Source organism: Melospiza melodia, chromosome 2 (genome assembly GCF_035770615.1).
Source record: "Melospiza melodia melodia isolate bMelMel2 chromosome 2, bMelMel2.pri, whole genome shotgun sequence".
Taxonomy (NCBI): domain Eukaryota; kingdom Metazoa; phylum Chordata; class Aves; order Passeriformes; family Passerellidae; genus Melospiza; species Melospiza melodia.
In genome coordinates this window covers 90,991,102-91,010,873 of record NC_086195.1, presented here as the reverse complement: position 1 = coordinate 91,010,873, position 19,772 = coordinate 90,991,102, and the positions used below count along the sequence as shown (strand labels likewise).

The window sequence follows — 19,772 nt, the reverse complement described above, 5'->3', positions numbered from 1 at the left end:
ATTAAGCTGCAATTGAGTTAGGAATTGGTTGAGCATTTATTTTAAGTCATGCTGTCAATGTGCCAAATATGCACAAAAATTACATCAATGAGAAAATACTTGGTTTTCTGCAAACAGGCTATCCTGGATGTACGTCTGAAAGTTGGCAGGGATCTTTACTCACTTTGTGAATACTTATGGCTGGGAAGGAGCCATATAATGATTGTTTCTCATAGAGAAAGCAGGTGCCTTCAGCTGCTGAGGCTAATGACAGCCACCTGTGTAAAGAAAGAGGGAGCTGGAAGATACTGGTTTTTATGTTTGCATTTAGTCCTCAGGCTCTCAAGCCATCTCAATGAGAAAAGAGGGACAGAAGCCTTCAAAGCCAGCAAGAAAAAGGTTTTCTAAAATATTTCATGTTTTCAGTTCTTTTAATACCCAGCCTGTAAATGGCAAAAATTATCAACCTAACTGAACTCGAAAATTACTCTCTGAGTTAGAGCAGTAATTCACTCTTGCCTGTAAGTAAATAGCTTGTAATGACAGCTGTAACTTGCTTGAGTTGAAAGCAAAGGACAAGTATGTTTTACCATTTCTAACTGTGTTTCAGGGAAGTGAAAATGTTCTTTTTGTTCTCTGCATCAGAGGATGCATAAAAAGGAGAAATATAGGAGGAACAGTCAAATATAATACTGACAAATTAATGGAGGGGTTTAATCTTACAGGGCTTGGTAGGGGTTGTAACTCAGGTTACCACAGTACATCTACTGGCAGCCATTTCTTGAAATGTGGGATTGGAATTTCTTGCAGAAAGCTGCTTCTGAATATGACCAGAGTGATAATTTTTTAGCAAGTCACTTTGCAACACTGTGTCTGTTTCCTACATATGATTCTCTGCTGCATGGAACAGGAGATATTTCTGATTATATGTATTTGTTGTACTTGACAAAAATACCAATGGACCATAGTATCGTTGTAGGACAAATAATCAGAGAGGAAAAAGCTTGAAGAAATTAATTCTTCCATTGCCTGTAAAAAGAGTAGAGAAGAGGTTGATCAAGATCAAAAAATTACCTAATGCCAATTAACAACATTCTTTTGCAGAACCCTGATTATTTTTGTAATAACCAAAAATGTTTGTCTAGGTGAACCAGTGAGATAAATGAATAATGTACATTGCTTGAGCATAATCCTGCTACTGATTTTATATAAATGTGTAACTTTGTTCTTGCAGAGCTCAGTCAGAGGTGCAATAGAGTTCTCTCATTTAAGTTGTGAGGGAGTTTGGGCACTAAAGGACTTGTTTTGTTGCTCCTGGTAGCAAATAATTCCTCAGAAGGTATATTTATAAACATTAATCAAATCCAGTGATTTTGATTTTATCATAATCTATCATTCTTTACTTTGCAACCCAGTTGTTGGATGTAATTTCAAATAATCAACACAGAAACATTGTGATTACTTTTCTGTTTATTTTTTTTCCCAGAAAACCAATCAGAAGAAAAATCAGAAAGTGGCAGCACTGGTGAGTACAGACATTTTCTTTGAAGCACTTAAGAAATTACTTATTACTGCAGATTTCTAGTTTTGCTTCTTAAGAAATTGGTAAATTTAAAAAAGTGCCTTTTAAAAATATTTTGTAGAATATCATAACATTAAAAAATAACTTCATAACTGTTTCTCTGCTGTGCCCAAAAGTTTAAATTATTACTATTTTTTATTTAAAAGAAGGGGAATAAAGTGATTGATGAGGGAGAGGTTTAGAATGTAATATTCTTTGCAATGTTGTTTTAGATTTTTTTTTGTTTCAATTTGTTGTTTGTCTACCTTTAGTTTGAATTCTTTTCTTTAGGTTAGAAAGTTTGTGACACATTTACAGATCTTTTTTACTTGATTTCAATTGCATAAACTAAGCAGTCATAAAAATAGCCCATAAAAAGTAGTATTATCTCTGGTGCACATGGATTAAATAGTATTGGGACTGGAATGCACTTGTTACGTGGTAATGGCACAGAGAGGAGATGGCTCATGTGAAAGGTGTGAAAGAGTTTCAAACTCCTACTTTTCCTTAAAAGAATTTCCTAAACAGAACTCTAATGCTAGTAGGTGTTTGAAATGTCTTCTCGAAGGTACTTTTTGGACAATTAAACATGGAGATGTCTGCTTTTTCTAGTATGTGGCATCTTTGAATTGCCTTTCAGCATCAGATACTGTCAAAAGTGTATAGTTTGTGTCTGGCTAGAGGTAGGGTTTGGGTTTTGTTTTCTGCAGCAGGGAATTTTTTGTAAAATGGAGATTCCTTCTATTACACTGGCCTAAGCATGTCAGAAGGCTGGTGTTAGTCTGCAGACTTGTACTGAATCCAAGGTGTGGTTTATAGCTTGCAATTCCTATTTAATTGGTAAAACCTGTTCAGTCTGATTCTGTGTGAATTGTGGTGCAGTTTTAAGGTAAGAAGGAGTACTTCCTAGAGATTGGCATTTTATACCACTACAAGACTGAGATTCATGGCTATGCAGTGTCTCATGTAAATCAGATATTGAGATTTTAGCTGCTAAAAGGAATCAGAATTTTGATACTTCCATTTAGTTGTTTTTTAGTTGTAAGGGTGCACTCTTGGTTTTGTTTTGTTGTCATTTGTGTTTGAATGGTTGAATTGTCTCTCTTCACTTGGTGCCTCCTCCGTGTTCCGTGAATGTTGTGTAAGATGGCCACATGTTCAGTTGTTTCTATTTTTGCTTCAGCCAGAAGAATTAGTTACTGTATGTACTGTATGGTGTGAGCTGTTTAAAAATGCTGACAAGATAAGTTCTAAGCCCATTTTATGGAATCAAACTGGATATGGATTCACTCTTTGAGTCATGGTATTTGGTTACCATGGGGCACATAAAGGAGGACTCTCAGCCATCAGTTACACTATTTGCTTATTCACTGTTTTCTCAAAATCATTGTGGAACTCAGATGACCTTTTCCAAACTACCTCTCAGGTAATTCAGGCTATGTAGTATTCATTTTTTTCTGTTAATCTGCTGTTTCTTTGCCTACATGAAGTGCTTTTGAGGCAAAGATGATGTCTTTTATGTTTTTATTTAGCATGTTAGCATAAGAAGATCCTTTTGAATCTTACTAAATTAAAATATGTAAGGTTTAGTCATAGTTAGTAAGTAAAGAAAGTAAATGAGATATGACATTCCAAAACCATTTGATTTACATCTTTAAAAGATGTTTACATTGGCAAGGTGCTGTCAAACTTTGGAATTTATGTTGTAAATCCTTAGTATTATGTAAGACATTTTTAATCACATTTATTGTTGGGCTAGTTGTAAACCACCTAGAAATGCCATGATAGTGTTGCTACTCTACATGATGCTGTTTGAGAGAGATTGTGAGTGATCCTAGATCACACCTAAGTTCATCTTGCTGGTGTCCTGTCCTCAGGGGGGGTCAGCAGCAGATATCTTGAGATGAGAGTAAGAGCAGTGTAGAAGCGCAGTGGTACCTCCCCAGAATACTTCTCATAGAATCATAGAACAGTTTGGTTTGAAAGGGATCATTAAAGCTCACCTAGTCCAGTACCCCTGCAATGAGCAGGGCCATCTCCAACTAAAACAGCTTGCTCAGACTCCTGTCCAACCTAACCATGGAGGTTTGCAGAGATGAGCACCTGCCTCCTTTCTGAGGAACCTGTTCCAGCTTCTTCCAGCCTTTAGTGATTCACAGCTCGGAGAGTTCTAGAACCAGAAATTATGGTGTTTTACCTAACAGGACCTCGTGGATTTTTCATCTATGAAGTGTCCCTGTTGGTTGAGCCTATGTAAAATCTTTAGTATCTATAATATCTTGAATGATGTTTACAGTCAAAATATTCAGGAATCAAGATGTATGTGAGACAAGTTCTCTTAAACTAAATTTGAGTTCCTTTTGCATTTGATCATTTTAGATCAGTTTTTCCATACAGAAATCTATTTGTTTAGAGCTTGTGATAAACAGTGCTTGGTGATTCAACTAGTGTTGTTTAGTGCCTGAAGGCTGGTTTATGCTAAAAGTGAAAGGAGCATAGCAAATAAGACACTAAGCTAAAGGAAAAGAGAAATGAGGATTGGCTTTCCTTGGTCCTGTATGAGGATGAGCAAGCAATTTAAATCCAAATATGTGTATGTGGCTCTTGTTTGTTTATGACATTGCTTGCACCTACCTGAAAGTGCTGTCAGTGGTGACAGAAGCTGTGAAAACCAAGCATTTGTGCCAGTATAAAGTGTGACCTGCTCCCCCCCCCCAATAAAAATACTCAGAAGCTGCTGCTCTGAGCCTGTGTAGTCTGCTGAGAATGATACACTAAAGAAATGCATTCTCATGTAAGAGCAAATTCAGTTAGGTGCAGGCCTTGTGGAAGTGCATTATATGGAAGCTCCAGGGGCAGCAACTGAGTATTTAATGTTGCCCAAGCTTTGAGCATGTAGACAGACAATATAGGGTGAATTTAGTATTGAAATGTTACCAATTGTGAGTGTATGAATGTGACTGCAGACACAAGAATACAACACTCAAACTGTTTGTAGATACCACTTCCTTAATTTCTTGATATTGTAGTTAAAAAAAAAAGGATTCACATGTTGATTATACATGTGTTGGAATATCTGAAATTCATTGTAAGTGTGATGATAACCACTGACCTCTGTGTGATAAAATCAGTAATTTTTTTTGTAAAAACAGAGGCTTCTTATGGTATAACATGGGATGGTATAAAGCTGCTAAATGCACGTTTGATTTTATCCTCTTTCAAGCAGTTAACATATATTAATTAAACTCCAAAAGCAAAATCCTAACTGAAAAATGGTTGTCAAGAGGAATAAAACAGTAAATTTTAATTTAAATACTAGCTTGCAACTCAGTGTTGAAGATAATTTGGATGCTGCCATGTTCAAGACATAGAAACAGTTTTTATTTTAGAAATATAACTGGGTTTGTTGGCAGATAAATACAACACAGCCTAAAGTACAAGCTTTCCAGGAGCTGTAATCGGTGTGAGACTCCATTGGTAGCTGTTGAAACACACAAAGAATCAATGACTCCTGCTTTAAGGTGAATGTAGTCAAGGCCTATGGTGCTGGTTATAGTAAATATTGTGTAAGAACAGGGAAGGTGCAGTGGTACAATAGCAAAAGGATATGGATTTAATGTAGGCCAGCATTAACTGGAGTTAGTTTTTTGAGAATTTGTGTAAATGTGCTTGGTGCCCTTAGAGTGTGATTATTTATTTAGGATATTGTATGAATAGTCTAACATGTATGTCTGAGCAAGTGAATGTACTTATTGTCAGTTTCTCTCCTGAGAACAGAACCTGATACAAAACAACGGGAGTTAATCCCATGACTGTATTTTGTCCTCCTATGATGTCCATGCCCAGCTTGTAGAAGTAATGAGTAAACAGAAGTGTGCTTTTGGCTTGTACCAGAGTTCTTGGTTTTCCTTATGACTCTTGAGAAATCCCAGGAATCTTAGCCATGCTGGGCATTGCAGATCATGACTTCACAAATTGTGTTTGTCTTCTGTGAGATATTTTGCTGATTGTTGCAGTTCACCCACCTACCAGCATTTGATGGATTTGATCACATTTGATGGGTTCAGAGTTTTGGAGTATTGCAAATTCAGAGCCTTGAATGATGGATCAAAGGGGCAGAGGAAAATCAAATGTTTTCTGTCTTGGCCAGTACAAGACTGACATGTAAGGCTTGCAGGAGTCAGTTTCAAAGTGAATAAAAAGAGAAACTCTGTGGGCAAACTCAGAAATCATAATCTTGCTGTGGCAGAAAAGTTATAGAAGTGGACTTTTATCACCATATGGAAGGCATAAGATAGCCTACATGTTAGATTTCTGCCCTGTTGGAAAAGAGCTTTATTTGCTGTTCTTTTTAGAAAATGTGTTGGAAATGTCACGAGACCTGGCAGTGCTGCAGGCCTTAGATAATGTTAGTATTGATAAGACTCCTAACCTCAAGAGTACCTTTTCCTCTCTTTAGCTGATTCTTATCAACCTGACTGGCAGGACCTTTAATTTGTCTCCTCTGAGACTACCAGTTTCAGCGCTGAGGAAATGTACTGCTTTGTCCCTAATACTTGCCAAAGGCCTTATTTAAGTAGTAGAGAGGCAATAAATGACTGGGTTTGGTGTTACAGTTGCTTGTCTGTTTACATTTTTTCATGCTTAGCCTGTTCATTGCTAGTTTGTTTGCTTATTTTTTCTTCCTGATTGAGAGAGTCCATATCCACTTCTGACCTGATTTTTTTCACTTTATCTGTTTGCTATGGTACAAAATCAGGAATCTCCTAGGAGCTAACAAATAGCTTTCTGTGGAGCTGCAGCAGGAGATTTGTAGCTTGAAGTTTTCTGTTAACAATTTTTTTTTAAGTTAATTCCTCTGACTTTTGCTACAATAAAGAAAATTGCCTCTTTGAAAGCTGGCATATGAAAAGCAAAAAGAGAATTTTGTAAGTTTTTTGTCCATTATTTATTTATTAATTTCAGGATTATTAGACATTACTTGTATAACCTCAGTGTTGCACTGTGTGAACATCTGTCTTCATCACAAAACCAACACCCTCAGCTGACAGGGAGTGACACTGAGTCCCTTTCTCTTCATCTCATAGTGCTCATAGGCTCTCTCACCACACTTCTCTCTCCTCATTCTCACAGCTAGGGGAGCCAACACTACAGACTTCCCTGAGCATCAGACTCCAGACTCTCTAGCAAGCCCCTTGGAACTTCATCTTCCTGGGGCATTTCCCCAGCAGGCAGCCTTTGGTTTTTAAATCTGAATTCTCAGCTCCTTGATGTATTTCTGTTGCTGATAAAGTGCTACCCCCTCACACAGCATGCCAAAATCTCTCTTCAGGAGCTGTGAGCAAGGAGACCTTGTGCTTTGGTTAGAGCAGGCTTTCCATACCTGGAACAAAGCTGCCCCTGAGAGTTTGGTGGTGTCAAAGGAAAAAAAAGGTGTATCCTGGAAAAGCATAGAGATCTAGCTTTTCACAAAACTAAAATGATACTTGGGGTGGGACTATGGGAATACTCCTTTAATGCCCAGAAAGATAATGGCTTTCATGAACTGTGTGTAAACCAACGTTATATCCCCCAAAGTCACACTGCCAGTGAATGAGGCAGTATTGTAATTTTTAGCATTATCAGGAGAATCTTATAGATATTCAGAATGACTCAATTTATAGGAGTCGTCTTCTAACAACTTTGTTTTGAAATCCTAGCATGTTGAGCTTGCATATCATCATGTTGTAATGGTGTTTTAAATGTGTAGCTGCTGTTTACAGCTATAATTATTGTACCAGCTTTGAACAGCACAGATAAACACCTTCTTGGGAGACTGTTGCATTAGCTGTGTGTGGTACTCCTACCACAAACATTCTTGGGAAAAGAAATCAACTGTCTAGTTCTACAGAATATTACACAATTTCAGAAAGAAAGGCAACTGCAGTTGCTTTTTTGGAGTGCTTGCTCATCCAGGTGTCATCATACATCTTCCTCCTACCTTCCCCAGTCCTTGCCATACTGCTTGTTTTCTGGCATTTTGTTGGGAATGATGATGATTTACAGAGGCAGTGTTTTGAGACAATGTTCTCTGTGATATACTAATACATAGTAGTTACAGAATGTCTATTTCAAATGTAAACAAACTCCAAAATGTTATTTTTTCTGATCCTAAATTTCTTGTGCCTTACTTATTGATTTTGTTTCAAAACAGTAAATTATGCAACCCTCTCCCTTTATATAAGAATTCCTTCATTTTTTTTTTTAACTAGTAGTCACTTTTCTGTCAATCTACCCTGTGTTGCAGGGCAGCAGACAATTTAGGTTTATGTAATAGTTATTTTGCAAAGATGATCCAGCCTAGGAAAATAGTACTTATTTTGTCACAGACCCAAGTGAACTTGTGCTCTTCATCCCCAATCCTGAGTTATCAGTCAGTGGTAGTAGGGCAACATGACCCACAAATAAATGAATGGATTAGACACTGCTCTTATTAAATTGTATTTTTTGTTGCCTGCCCTTATTCTGCTTCTATACTAATGAGGAGTGGGGGAAGAAGACAATTCTCTTAACCTCTTCTCGTCTTACTGAGTGGAAACCTTGTAATGCTTTTAAGAGGCGAAAATAACAATGCCACTGATTTTCTGCAAATGATGTAATTTTTACCTACTGTAGAAAAGAAGTGACCTGTTGTCACTTAAACAGTTGTAATAGGTACAAATGCAAAAAAAAAAAAAATAAGGCATGAGCATTTGAAAATATCAATAGTGCAATTATGAGGCTGTGAAACACTGGTCTGTGGGTGAGTCAGTACTGAAGGTACAGAACTAGAGCTGCAATTTGACCTTGTTGTGCAGCCTCTGTATTTCACAGCATCAAGACTACCTCCAGAAACCACATGAACTCTAGAAGTCATTGGGCAGTAAGACTGGTTAGAGACTGAAGAAATACTTTGAGCAGGCATTGTATATATTTTTCCCAGTATTATTCTTTCCTAGGCATCCCTGACAAGGCCCCACAACTGGCCTGATGAAAAGAAGGGGTACAGTGAAACAAAAATGAAAAATACTTGAATGATGGGAGGAGAGAACAAGACAAGGGAAAGAATGTGAGGGTCAAAGGATCAAAAATTAGGGTTCTCCCAGACATGTGAAGTTTCTGGGTTTAGAAACAGTTCCCAGTCACCAGAGAAAACTGGGCTAAAACAGGCTTTAGTCTGACATAGTGCAGCCACTTGTAGGTTTTGTTCTCAATAGAAATCCATATGGTTGGTACCTATGCCAGTGTACTGCCAAGTGTGATAGGGTCCTTGGCTGCTCCTCCACCACTGGGAAAAGGCGACCATCCAGGTGTCAGTATTTTGGTTAGTTTGGCAGCTATTTATATTTTTCCATGAGTAGTCATTCAAGAAATTAATAGGGGCCTAAGGACATTTTTTTGTAGTCTATGCAATTTAGTCCTGCCTTCAGTTGCTTCTCCTTTCTGCTTGGTGATGTGTTTTCTCACCTGACAAAACGGGCAGTGAGGCCAGCAGAGCTGACCAAGCCTGGGAGCAGGTAAAGTGCCTCCTTGGGGAAATAGGAGGAAATTCCTTCTTATTCCTAATGGAGCAGTTGAAGATCATCAGAGAAATTATGGTAATTGTCATTTCTTCCTTCCTGATACTTGTAGGGCAGTTCTGTAAGTTTGTTGTGATCCAAGTCTTAATGAGATAAAGGAGAATAAAAATATTTTGCCTGCACATCATATACTATGTGATGTTAATGTTGTTAGAACAACTGTGGGTATTTCTGACTTAAGCCCTGGGTTTTGCAGCTTTCATATTGTCATAGCAGTTACTGAATATGAAATTTCCAGCTTTAAAGAAAAGACAGAAGAGGTAGCTGATGTATAACTGGGTACTTTTTTTTGCTCATCCTACTGTGATGGAACACAAGTATCCACCTGACTGAGTGAACATATGCAAAATATATTTATGTTATATTTAGTATGTTTATGAAGTACAAAGGAGACATTATTTACAGAATTGAGGTTTTATGTGGTTTTTTTTGTTCATATACCAAAACATGACAGTCCCACCCTGAAAAATTGCTCAAGTTTGTATCTAGTTTGAAGTGTCTAATTGTAGCTGATGTGGCATGATTCAAGACAGTTATGGATTTGTTTAGTCTGAGCAGGGAAGGGAATTAAATTTTTTACCTCCATGTTCCTTTCTGCTGTGTAATTCAAAGAGCTGAGGTGCCTTTGATCAGAGATAGCATGTAAAAATTTCAAACCCTGACACTTGCAGAAATGCATCACTGCTCATGAAAAAGGGAAAAGAAACAAGATTGAAGTTAGTGGTGCAGCAGATGACATGTCTGCCATAGATGTCAGTGTTATTTACACAGAAATATTAAAAAAATCCAGTTAAAAACACATAAGGTAATGAATCATTGAATTTTTAAAAAACAAACAAACCAATCTGCAATAAACCAAGCAAACAACACAGGTATTTATTTTAATGATGATTAGAGAAGTACATTTTTCATTTAAAAAAACCTTTTTTTTCCAAAGTTCTCCTTCATAGGTTGAGAGGGCAGTAGATACTCTGAACCAAAAGCCCGGCAAATAAATATTTTATGAATAGATATACAATATTCTTAGAAGATGTTTCAGATGGTTTCCATGTTACCTGTGATTATCAGCTTATAAATAACTTATATTCTGAAAATATTTTCTACAATAAATGCAGACCCATCAAATTCTCTACTGATTTTTCATAAGCACAAGTCATGGTCCAATAAAAAACTGGTGCTGCCTTCTGATAGGAGAGTGCTAACAATTGATTTCTTGGTCTTTGCCCTCCTAAGAACTTAACTGAAAGGCGAGCAACCACAGCGTATTTTAATTAACTCATATTAATTGTTTGAAATAAAATTGGGTTTTCACCTTCCTTCTTTTCAGCTGCAGTTACATTTTAAATTTTAGTCAAAGACGCAGGACAAATGAAGGTTGTAATCAAAAGTGTTTAAGTGCAAATGGATTGACATCCCAGGAGCAACAGCCTCCTCCAGATTTTGTGCCGATGCAGGCTGTGTATTTGACAGCAGTGTGAGCATGCTGCTTTAAAACTTGTGGATTCATTATGGAGCTTTTTTAGATTGTCTTGCCACTTTATCTTGCTCATGTAGAGAATTGTATCTACAAAGGGCTTTTCATGTAATTGTTCTGTGTGATTGTGTTTCTAGTTCTTGTCCTAGAAAATCAACAGGATTTTGTATTTCTCTTAGGGAAGCTTTCACATTTGCTTTTCACAGAAGTCCTACAGATTCTTATGAGTACAAGAGTAGTGGTTAATGAGAATTTTTTAATACCTCAATTTGAAAATAGCTTGGAGGGGGAGGAGGGAGGATGACACATGCTCATGGCACATGTAAACAATAGTATTTTACTGTGTATCTTTTGTGTGTATATAATTAATGCATTTGGACAAATTCATAGAAGTTTTGGGATACATGGACAGTTCTTCAGCTTCTATGCCTGAAATGTAAAGTAATCTGATTTTTAAACAGTAGAGTCTGGAAAAGTTCCACTTAGAACCATATTTTTTATAGAACCACATTTTTGTGAACTGTAAGTCTGTAACAGGAGGACTAAATAGAAAACATCATAATTTCTAGACAGTGTATTCATTGTGATGGAGTATTCTGGAGAGGTTGAATTAGCCCATTTGATAAAATCATATTGGAATATGTTTCAGTCACTGCTCCCTGGTCTGGAGATGTAGCATCACTGTATTAGTTCATCTCTGGCAAGGGACCTAGTTAACAACACCTGTTGTGTGTTAAAAGTGAAAAAGAGTTTCATGTTGAGGGATAAGTGGACCTTGCATTTGTATTCTCAGTCCGTCATACTTAGGATTGATTTGTTCCCCCTAAAATCCAAACCACAGCTGTTCTCAGCCTGTCTTCTGTTAGCTGTTTTCCTTGGTTGTCACTTCTAGTATGGATTGTACTGCCTTTTGTTGACATTTTTTCCTGTATAAAATCAATTTTTTGGGAGACTACTTAGTTGTTTGTTTTTCTTTCTTTATAAGCATTTTACTTGAATTTGGGGTTTGTATAAGCTGTGAATGATGATTGGTTTCAATAACAAACAACACTTAGTGCTGCTTCTTCTTGCCTTTTGTGATGATTTTTCAGCTTGCTTTTGTGAAATGACTGATTTGTAGTACTTGTGTTTAAATTAGTTACAGTTGTTCTATAGAAACTATTAAAACTTTGTTTAAAATATCAATTAAAAGATTTTATAGTGGGGATGAGGAGAATGAAGGTATTTATTTCGTTACTTAGAGTGAATTGTCTTTAATTGTCTGGTGGTCTGTTCAGAACTGGTAGTATTCATTGCATTTAGTAAGCCACTGTGCAGAGCAAGGGCTCTGTTCATTGCCTGTCCTTATGAGCACAAATGATTGCTAGGAAATACTGACTGTGGCATTGTTGGATGCCAATACTGGAAGTTACACTAAACTTAATGTCAAATACTTTTGTTAGCTATTTGATATGATGTATGATTAGAAAATTTAACATTCTGTGCAGATTGGACCCAATTCCTATAATAAAATTAATCTCCACCAGCATTATTTTGTTGGTTTACATGTTTCTGGCAGCATTAGTGTAGCAATATGGTATAAATTTGGAGTTAAGTGAGTTGAGAAACCATTTAACTTAAAAATTAATTTGGTTTTTTTTTTTAATTCTCTTGCAATCTTGTTTTTTGGAAATTCAGTACAATAGATTACCATAAACACTAATGAAGAGTCAAAATCATTTATTCCAGTTAAAATCCATTCTTAATGTCTTATAAGCAAAACATTCTTTAAGCCTGCTTATTATTTGAAAACACTCTCACTGCTTTTCAACAGAGCAGTTAGGTATATGCACATTCATCACACAGGTACACAAAAATTCAGCTAGACTCTCTGGTTGAAAGACAGCATTGAGAAAACATATTACAAAGAGCATAAAGCATTCCATCTGTTTACAATGTTAGCAGATAATTCTTGTTAAATTCAGGCATAAAATTTTCATTCAGCTTAAGTAAGCCAGAGATAGATGTCAATTTGAGATTTACATACCATTAGCTCACATCAGTTGATTAGCAGCTGAGCTCTGTGGTACAGGGCTAGTTAGATGCATTATTTGTGATGCCAGGAGGCTGCAGCTCAGGGAGCTTTGCTGGCTGCGTGCTTGTTGCCTTTGCCTTTGTGATTACTTGATAAAATGCAGTGCATCACTGTGAACAATCGACCCTCTTGAACAGTCCAGACTGGTCAGCAGCCTAAATCCACATTTTAAAGCCGTCATTATAGCCTCAAATTTAAGAGTTTCCAGGGTGCAGACAAAGGTATTGTCCTCCTTCAGTACCAATCGTGTACCATTTTCAGACTTTATGAAGTACTTGAATTGAATAATATTTGAAGATACTGAAAACTCCTCTGGAAATCCATCCAGCCTGCTTTTGGACACCAGTACAATTCTGGATTTTATTTTTGCAATGAATTCAGGAGCATTACAAAAGATTCTAAGTCCTTGTGAACGGTCGTGGCTGTCAGTTATTTCCAGGAAAGTAGTCTCTCGGGATGCTAGCTGTTCCTTCTCCCACCTTGATTTCACTGCCTCTGAGAGTACCTTAAGCTGGAAATATTCAGCTTCTTGTGCCAAAAGTTGATTTTCTCGAAACCCCTCTGGTAGAAGAAGTTCTCCGTTCCGTAGGAAGTTGAGGATGTGTCTAAAAAGGAGTCCATCTCTGTCTATGAAGTAATGACCGTCTGCATCAAATGGGCACATTATTCTTCCATTTATGATCCCCTCCAGGAAAGAATCTGGATACTTGGTTAGTGTCTGTTTTTGTGTGATGTATAGATAACCACCGACATTCAGAGTGATCAGAGACGTTTTATAGTCCTTGTCTAGCTCGGAGCTTTCCGAGTTGCTGCTTTTTTCTTCGCATTCGTTTTCTCTCCTGCTTCCTTTTCTCTCCATTATTGAAGCTAGGACAGCAATACAGCTAGCCTGCTTTGCTCTTGTCAGCTTGCAAAGAGGATGTTTCTTATTAAAAAGCACCTTTATTCAGCTCCAGCTCGATGTTGGAATGGAAATGCTGCTCGCATTGCTCTGACTGTCGGCTTGGGTTTGCAGTAGGTGGCGCATCGGCTGTGTGTGCAGGGAGATAGCAGGAATGTAAGAGAGAATTTGCATTTAACTGTGTAAGGGAAGAAGCGTATAACAACTGTTTTATTTCTTTCCCTTAAGTCTAAGTAGTTTGCATAGCTTAGGGGGTTCTGCACAGAATTACATACTGCTATACTAAATGGCAACTTATTTTTAATACTTGAAGATGTATTTGTAGTGTCAGCTGGCCAAATCATATTTTGTGGTTATGATGTTAAACAGCTTCATTTGTGTTTCAAGGATTTTTTATTTTCACAAAGCCTGTTTTTTCGTGTTGTTTTTTAGTACTGATTACCTGATGCATTCAGCAGGACAACACAGATATGAAAGGTGTCCCTGTGTGTATAACGGGTGTGTCATCTGTGGGATGTGTGCACGTGCATGTCACTCATTTATCGAGCACTCATTTATTGTGCAGCAGTAAGATGTTTCCACAGAAGGTACCCTGGAAGTGGTGCTAAGGACTTGTTGGTCTGACTGGTCTAAGTTTGTGGCAAAAGCTTTCATTTGCAGCCAAAGGGTCTATCCTCACCACCAGGAGAACAGCAGGGCTGCTTTTTTGCCTTCCTGTGTGCCATAGACAAAAACAGTTTCACTGAGAGGATTTACCATTTATATTGATGATGGGTTTTCAGTCAGCAGAGCTGTCTAGCATCAGTTGGTTCTTTCTTGATAGGAAAACTCAGCTGCCCCGTGGAACAAAGGGCTTGTGTGCCTACAGATAGCTTTGAACATCACATAACACCATAGCTTAGCAACACTGGGGTACAGGGAGGCAGAAACGTCGGCACAGCACGCTGAAATCAAATGCCTATCTTCTCTCCTGTACTTCGAGCCTCTCAATTGCCTCTTAGAAAAAGATTTCCCCTTTAAACATTTGCAGTTTGGAGCAGGAAAGGAAAAGCTCTCCACACATCTCTATGGGCGTGTCCTTGGGGAGTGGACAGATGGGAGCCCCTGCACACATTCCCCAGCACGGGTGGGAGCAAAGGCTTTCCTTGGGTTAGACCGGGAGAGGAGGAGGTTCCATCTTTGTCAATATGTATTTTTCACTTTAGAGATAGATGTGTCCTGCTTTGTCTGACTAGCAGTGGAAAGGCAGATTATTTCTCTGTAAATTCTTCTGCTCTAAGTATCTTATTCCTACTGCTCCCACTATCTCTAAGGTTCTTTATTGATACCACAGAGTAATCACTGTACTATTTTATTATTTGGAAACTGACTCTAGTGAAAATGTTTTTCTCTCACTCTTCTCATTGCCAGGGTATCCTGTCCCTAGTGCTGATGCACTAAATTTTTCTGCTGCTGTATATGATATATTAAGCAGGTATTATTAATTAGGTTTGATTTATCATGGATTAGTAATGGTTTTATTTTTAACTCTTTGATGCTATGGATATGTTTAACATAACTTCAGTCAGAGATTTCAATCAGTTTCTATTTTTTAAACATTTAGACTTTTTTTCAAGATTAACTCCTTTCACTAATTACTGAGGTGTTCAAGTTACTGAATTAGTAATTGAGAAAATGAGAAAGCCAATTAGTTTCAAGTAAGATTTTTTTTTCCATTACCGGAGACATTAATTCAAATTTATTTTATTGTCAAGTGATGGAAAATTCACTTAATGTGCTTAGATTGTGCATAACTAAAATATTGAAATATTGAACCATCTTATTGTCTGTTAAACCTTAAGAGAATCATTGGTTGTTCTTTCATCTCACACACTTAACTTGAAATATTTTGAAGCTGAGCTAGGAGCATCCTGGTACAGGTGACTAGGGATTTCCAAGGAGAGAAGGGATTTGTAAAAGACAAGAAATTTTCCATGTCCAGTTAAACTGTCTGCATTTTAACAGACAGAATTTACAGAACAATGTGTGTTCTCTTTTCATCATCTTCTCAAAGTTCTAACACTTGCAGTTGATATTTTACACTTTTGTGAACAAGTAAGTATTCTTTAAAAGATCATGCAAAATCATTTTAGTGGTTTGTATGATAAAATATTCAAAATGGATTTGGTGTGGAAAATATACTCTGTGGAGTTCATGAATATTTACACTTAAACCTTTGAGACTTGAAAAATTTAGAGCTGCTGTAAAATTTTCATCCCCACAAACCCATGTAGCTTTATTTCACTGCAGCTGACAGTCATCTGTAACACAAAACTAAAGCCTGGCATTTCTCAGTGAAAATTTTCCACTCTCTGTGCCATACTACAAGACTTTCTTAAAAAGTCTTGTAATTCTTCCTTTGTACTTGGTTATACATATGGTGTTGTAGCGCATGTAATTTGAATGGGGTGGTTTCATATAACTTACTGTTTTTTGAAGGTATAGCTATGCTGGATTCCTTTTTTCTGTCCTTTTGTCCATGCACTGAAAGACCATCCAAAAGTTCATTTGCATTGATTGCAAATCAATTCTGTATCATTGGCAAAGATACAGAAATATTTCTTGCAATCAAGTTAGAGACTTTGACCATTTTTGTCCTCTGAGAGTCTTTTGTGTTGTGTACCATTTAGTCTGTGATAGCTGTGTCAAGTGCATCCCAGATCTTCTTGCTTCCCACTTGGATTGAAATGGAGTAGCTTGCTGCTGGATGCTTTCCCCTGTTGTCAGTGAACTGTTTGTGCCCTATCCAGCTGAAGTGTTCTGTTTACAGTGTGGGGTAGCAATCCTGAAGTGTCTGCTGCTTCACAAACTTTTAGTGTCACCTGTATGCTGGCTTTGCTGTCGAAGTAGGGAATAGTGCTGGAATCCAGCAATTGAAAGGATATTATTTTGGTTTCAGATTAAGTCAGGAAACACGCTGAGCACCCTTGTACACACTTAGAAGAGTGGCTGTAGTAGTAGTACTCCCTTCCCAAGTTATACACACTTTGGGTTGCAGCAGAAGGGCAATCCACAGAGATTTCCAGGTTCTCACTCAGACAAGCTGTCCTGGAGACAGGGAAAATTCAGTGCTGGTGTCAAGCAGCTGCACAGAAAAACAAAACGTAGGAGAAGGGGGCTAGACATCTGCCCCTCCTTCTGCCCTCATGTTTCCTTTTGGAAAATTAGCTCACTCTCACTCAGCTTCCACCCTCTTCCTGAACCTCCTGGTCTGTAAGCTTGAGCATGCCATGGAGCTGAGGATTCGGGACCAGAACACACCATGGAAAAGTTGGTGCTTTCCCAGTGGTTCAGCTTACTTGCCTATCCAAAGAGCATCAGCTTTACTGACAGTCAGTAAAAATAACCTGGGCTACAGAAGCCAGCTAAATTTTTTATTAGAGTACAAAAGAATATGAGGAAAATTCTCAGCTATAGGAGGGAGAGAAATTTAGAAGTGTATTAGGAAGCCATGCTAATGCAATCTGTTAGAGTTATTGAGGCAGTTTGCTAGTCATTTAATGTCATAACACAGAAAATTGGCCACATTGTTGGACAATTAGACCATTCAGTAGCTCCTGTCTCACAGTGTTGATAGCATAGAAATTCTCATTTCAAAAATATCTCCAGATGTTGATTAACAGCTATTGAAGCAAGCTCTACATAGTAATTAAAATTAAAGATTTTCAAACCAACAAGTCCTAATAATTTGCATTCAAGAGTTTCTAAAGGGCTGTCTAAGAAACTGTCAAAGTTGCTGTTGATATTTTTAATAATTTTTGAGTACTGCAATTCTACAAGACTGGAAAAGCAAATGCTGTGCCAATACCTGAAAAATGAATTAGATGAGACAGGTATTCAAATATGAAAAGGTACTGTATGAAGAATGATAAAATATCTGACTTGGAAATCAATCAGTTAAACATCAGTTAAAAATTAAGGGAGAGTAATATTTCTGTCCACACATGCTAATCAATGTGTGGAGAGAAAATGGGTGGTGCCAATTTGTTTGCCCACTTTTTTAAAATTAGAATTTGTTCAGCAAAGCAGGTGATGCTTTTTTCTGATAAATCCTTCAGTATGTTTCATTTGTCATTTTGTAGTAGAATATATACCACATGATGGCATTTGTCTTCCCAAGTAACTGTTATATGTGATACAGCCCTGTCTTTATCTCAGCCCTTGAGTTTTCCAGCTTTTACCCTTCTGATTCTCTCCCTGATCCTGCTGGTGGGGCAGTGAGTGGCTGCATGGAGCTTGTTTGCTGGCTGGGGTTAAACCATGACAGCTGGGAAACAACAGCCCATCTTCTAACAGCTGAGAAGCTGGAGGCACATGTGCACTCTCATCTCCTTTTTCCTGCTGCCTGAGAACCATGCATCCTGAGTGTGGTCTTCTCCTTTTTTCCTTGGCACCACTCACAAGGCAGAGGAGTTGGTAAGCTCCAGAGCCTGACCCATGTGCTGTCAAGTCTGGCTGTGAGAGACAATATCTCAGGAAAGACATACATGAACTGGACTTTCTCAGGCTAATAAGAATGATTAAGAAGCTGAAGAATTGGCATAATGGAAGGTTCAAGAAAACTTGATTTATTTTTATTAGGCTTGGTAAAGGTGAAGACTATGTAAGTGCTTGGATGGGCAGAAATGCTTTCCTAGCAGGCTCTTCAGCTCAGCAGTCAATGGTCCAATAAGACAGTGGCTGGAAATAGAAGCTGAGTGCAGTCAGACTAGAAGATTGATACATTAAAATCTCCAAATCAGTACATCTCTCTCTCTCTAAAAACTGCAACAAGCCAACCCCTGTCAGACCATCTACTGCACAATTCCAGTAAATTTCTCCTGCCTGTTTATTAACATTGGCTTAAGTGTTTCTATCATATTCTGATCTTTGAAAATGATTGTCAGCAGGATTCCAAGCTGGAATCTGTCTCTCCCAGCATATCTATCATCTCACTGAGACAATAGTTGAAATTACTTTATGAATTGGCACTGGGGCATTCAGTCAGGGAGGTCAGGGTGAGCATGCTTTTGGCAGCTAATGATGAACATACGGGTTCTGTGGAGGAGCCTGTCTGGAGCTGCACTATGAGGGTACTTTGTACCTGCCAACACATGTTTGGCATTTGAGAGTGTGAGGCTCTTGGGAAAATGTCTTATTTTCCCTTCTCATCACTGATCTCAGCTAGTCTTTCAGACCTATTTATTTACTTTGTACTATCAACTTTGAGTAGGTGTTTTTAACAGGAAACTACCAGTTCCATGCCTTATTCATCCATTACCTCCTAAGCTGATGTGACTATGGAAATGTCAAGGCAGACGTGTAGCATTTTGGATATCTTTTCATTGCATCTTTTGTCTGGCAACAGTTGAAGACAGACCCAAGTCTCTGAATTTGAGTTTGGTGAATCAGGTCTAAGCAGGCTAGAAAGGGAATAAAAGTTGTGTTCCCTGACTGCAGTCTTGCATCTGGAGGTTTGCCTGTATCTTTGTGTATTCTGCTAGACTCAAAGGTTGTGTTAAAATTCCAAAGAGGGTCCAAGGAAAGTGGGACATAAGCCTTGGTGTTTGGACAGTGGATGCTCTTAGACAGCAGACAACCTTAGCTGCAAGGGGGTGTTTGGGAGACAGCCTTGTACATTAAGTGATTGGAACATTTTGTCTGAATTTGACAGCAGAAGTCAAATCTGGATCAGTGGTACTGAAAAGAAGGTATTGGCCAAGACATCAAAGACGAGATACCAGAGAAGTTGTGGATTCCCTAGCCCTGACAGTGTTAAAGGACAGTTTGGATGGGGCTTTGTGCAACCTGGTCTAGTGGAAGGTGTTCCTGACCATGACAGGGGAGTTGGAACTGAGTGATTTTTAAGGCCCTTTCTAACCCAAACTATTCTGTGATTCTGTGGTCATATTAAGGACAAACATGTTTAATTCGCACGTTCATTTTCTAAATAGTTAGTGGGTAGGAAGTCTCTGCTTTACTGATCCTGATCCTTGAAACTTAAAAATCATTTGAAAATTGTGCAAGGTGCAGGGAGATTAATAGTGACATGTCAGTGTTCAGGCAGCTGGGTTAGATGGTTCAGATGAATATAGGTTAACTAGCCTTGAAACCTGTACCATAGAAGAGAGCAGAAAAATTGTTATGGCGTTCAAGAGGTATCTAAG

At 38.0% G+C, this 19,772-nt stretch overlaps 2 protein-coding genes across 2 annotated transcripts in view; one reads left to right on the top strand and one right to left on the bottom strand.

The window, feature by feature from the left end:
- GTF2F2 (general transcription factor IIF subunit 2) overlaps positions 1-19,772 on the top strand; it is a 78,043-nt gene that overhangs the window by 13,201 nt on the left and 45,070 nt on the right. The window contains exon 5 of the mRNA XM_063149331.1: positions 1,466-1,504. Coding sequence (XP_063005401.1) covers positions 1,466-1,504 — 39 coding nt within the window. The remainder of the gene's footprint in view (positions 1-1,465; positions 1,505-19,772) is intronic.
- Positions 12,315-13,712, bottom strand: KCTD4 (potassium channel tetramerization domain containing 4). The gene has a single exon (XM_063149330.1). The coding sequence runs from the start codon at positions 13,543-13,545 to the stop codon at positions 12,772-12,774; it is 774 nt and encodes a 257-aa protein (XP_063005400.1). The 5' UTR covers positions 13,546-13,712; the 3' UTR covers positions 12,315-12,771.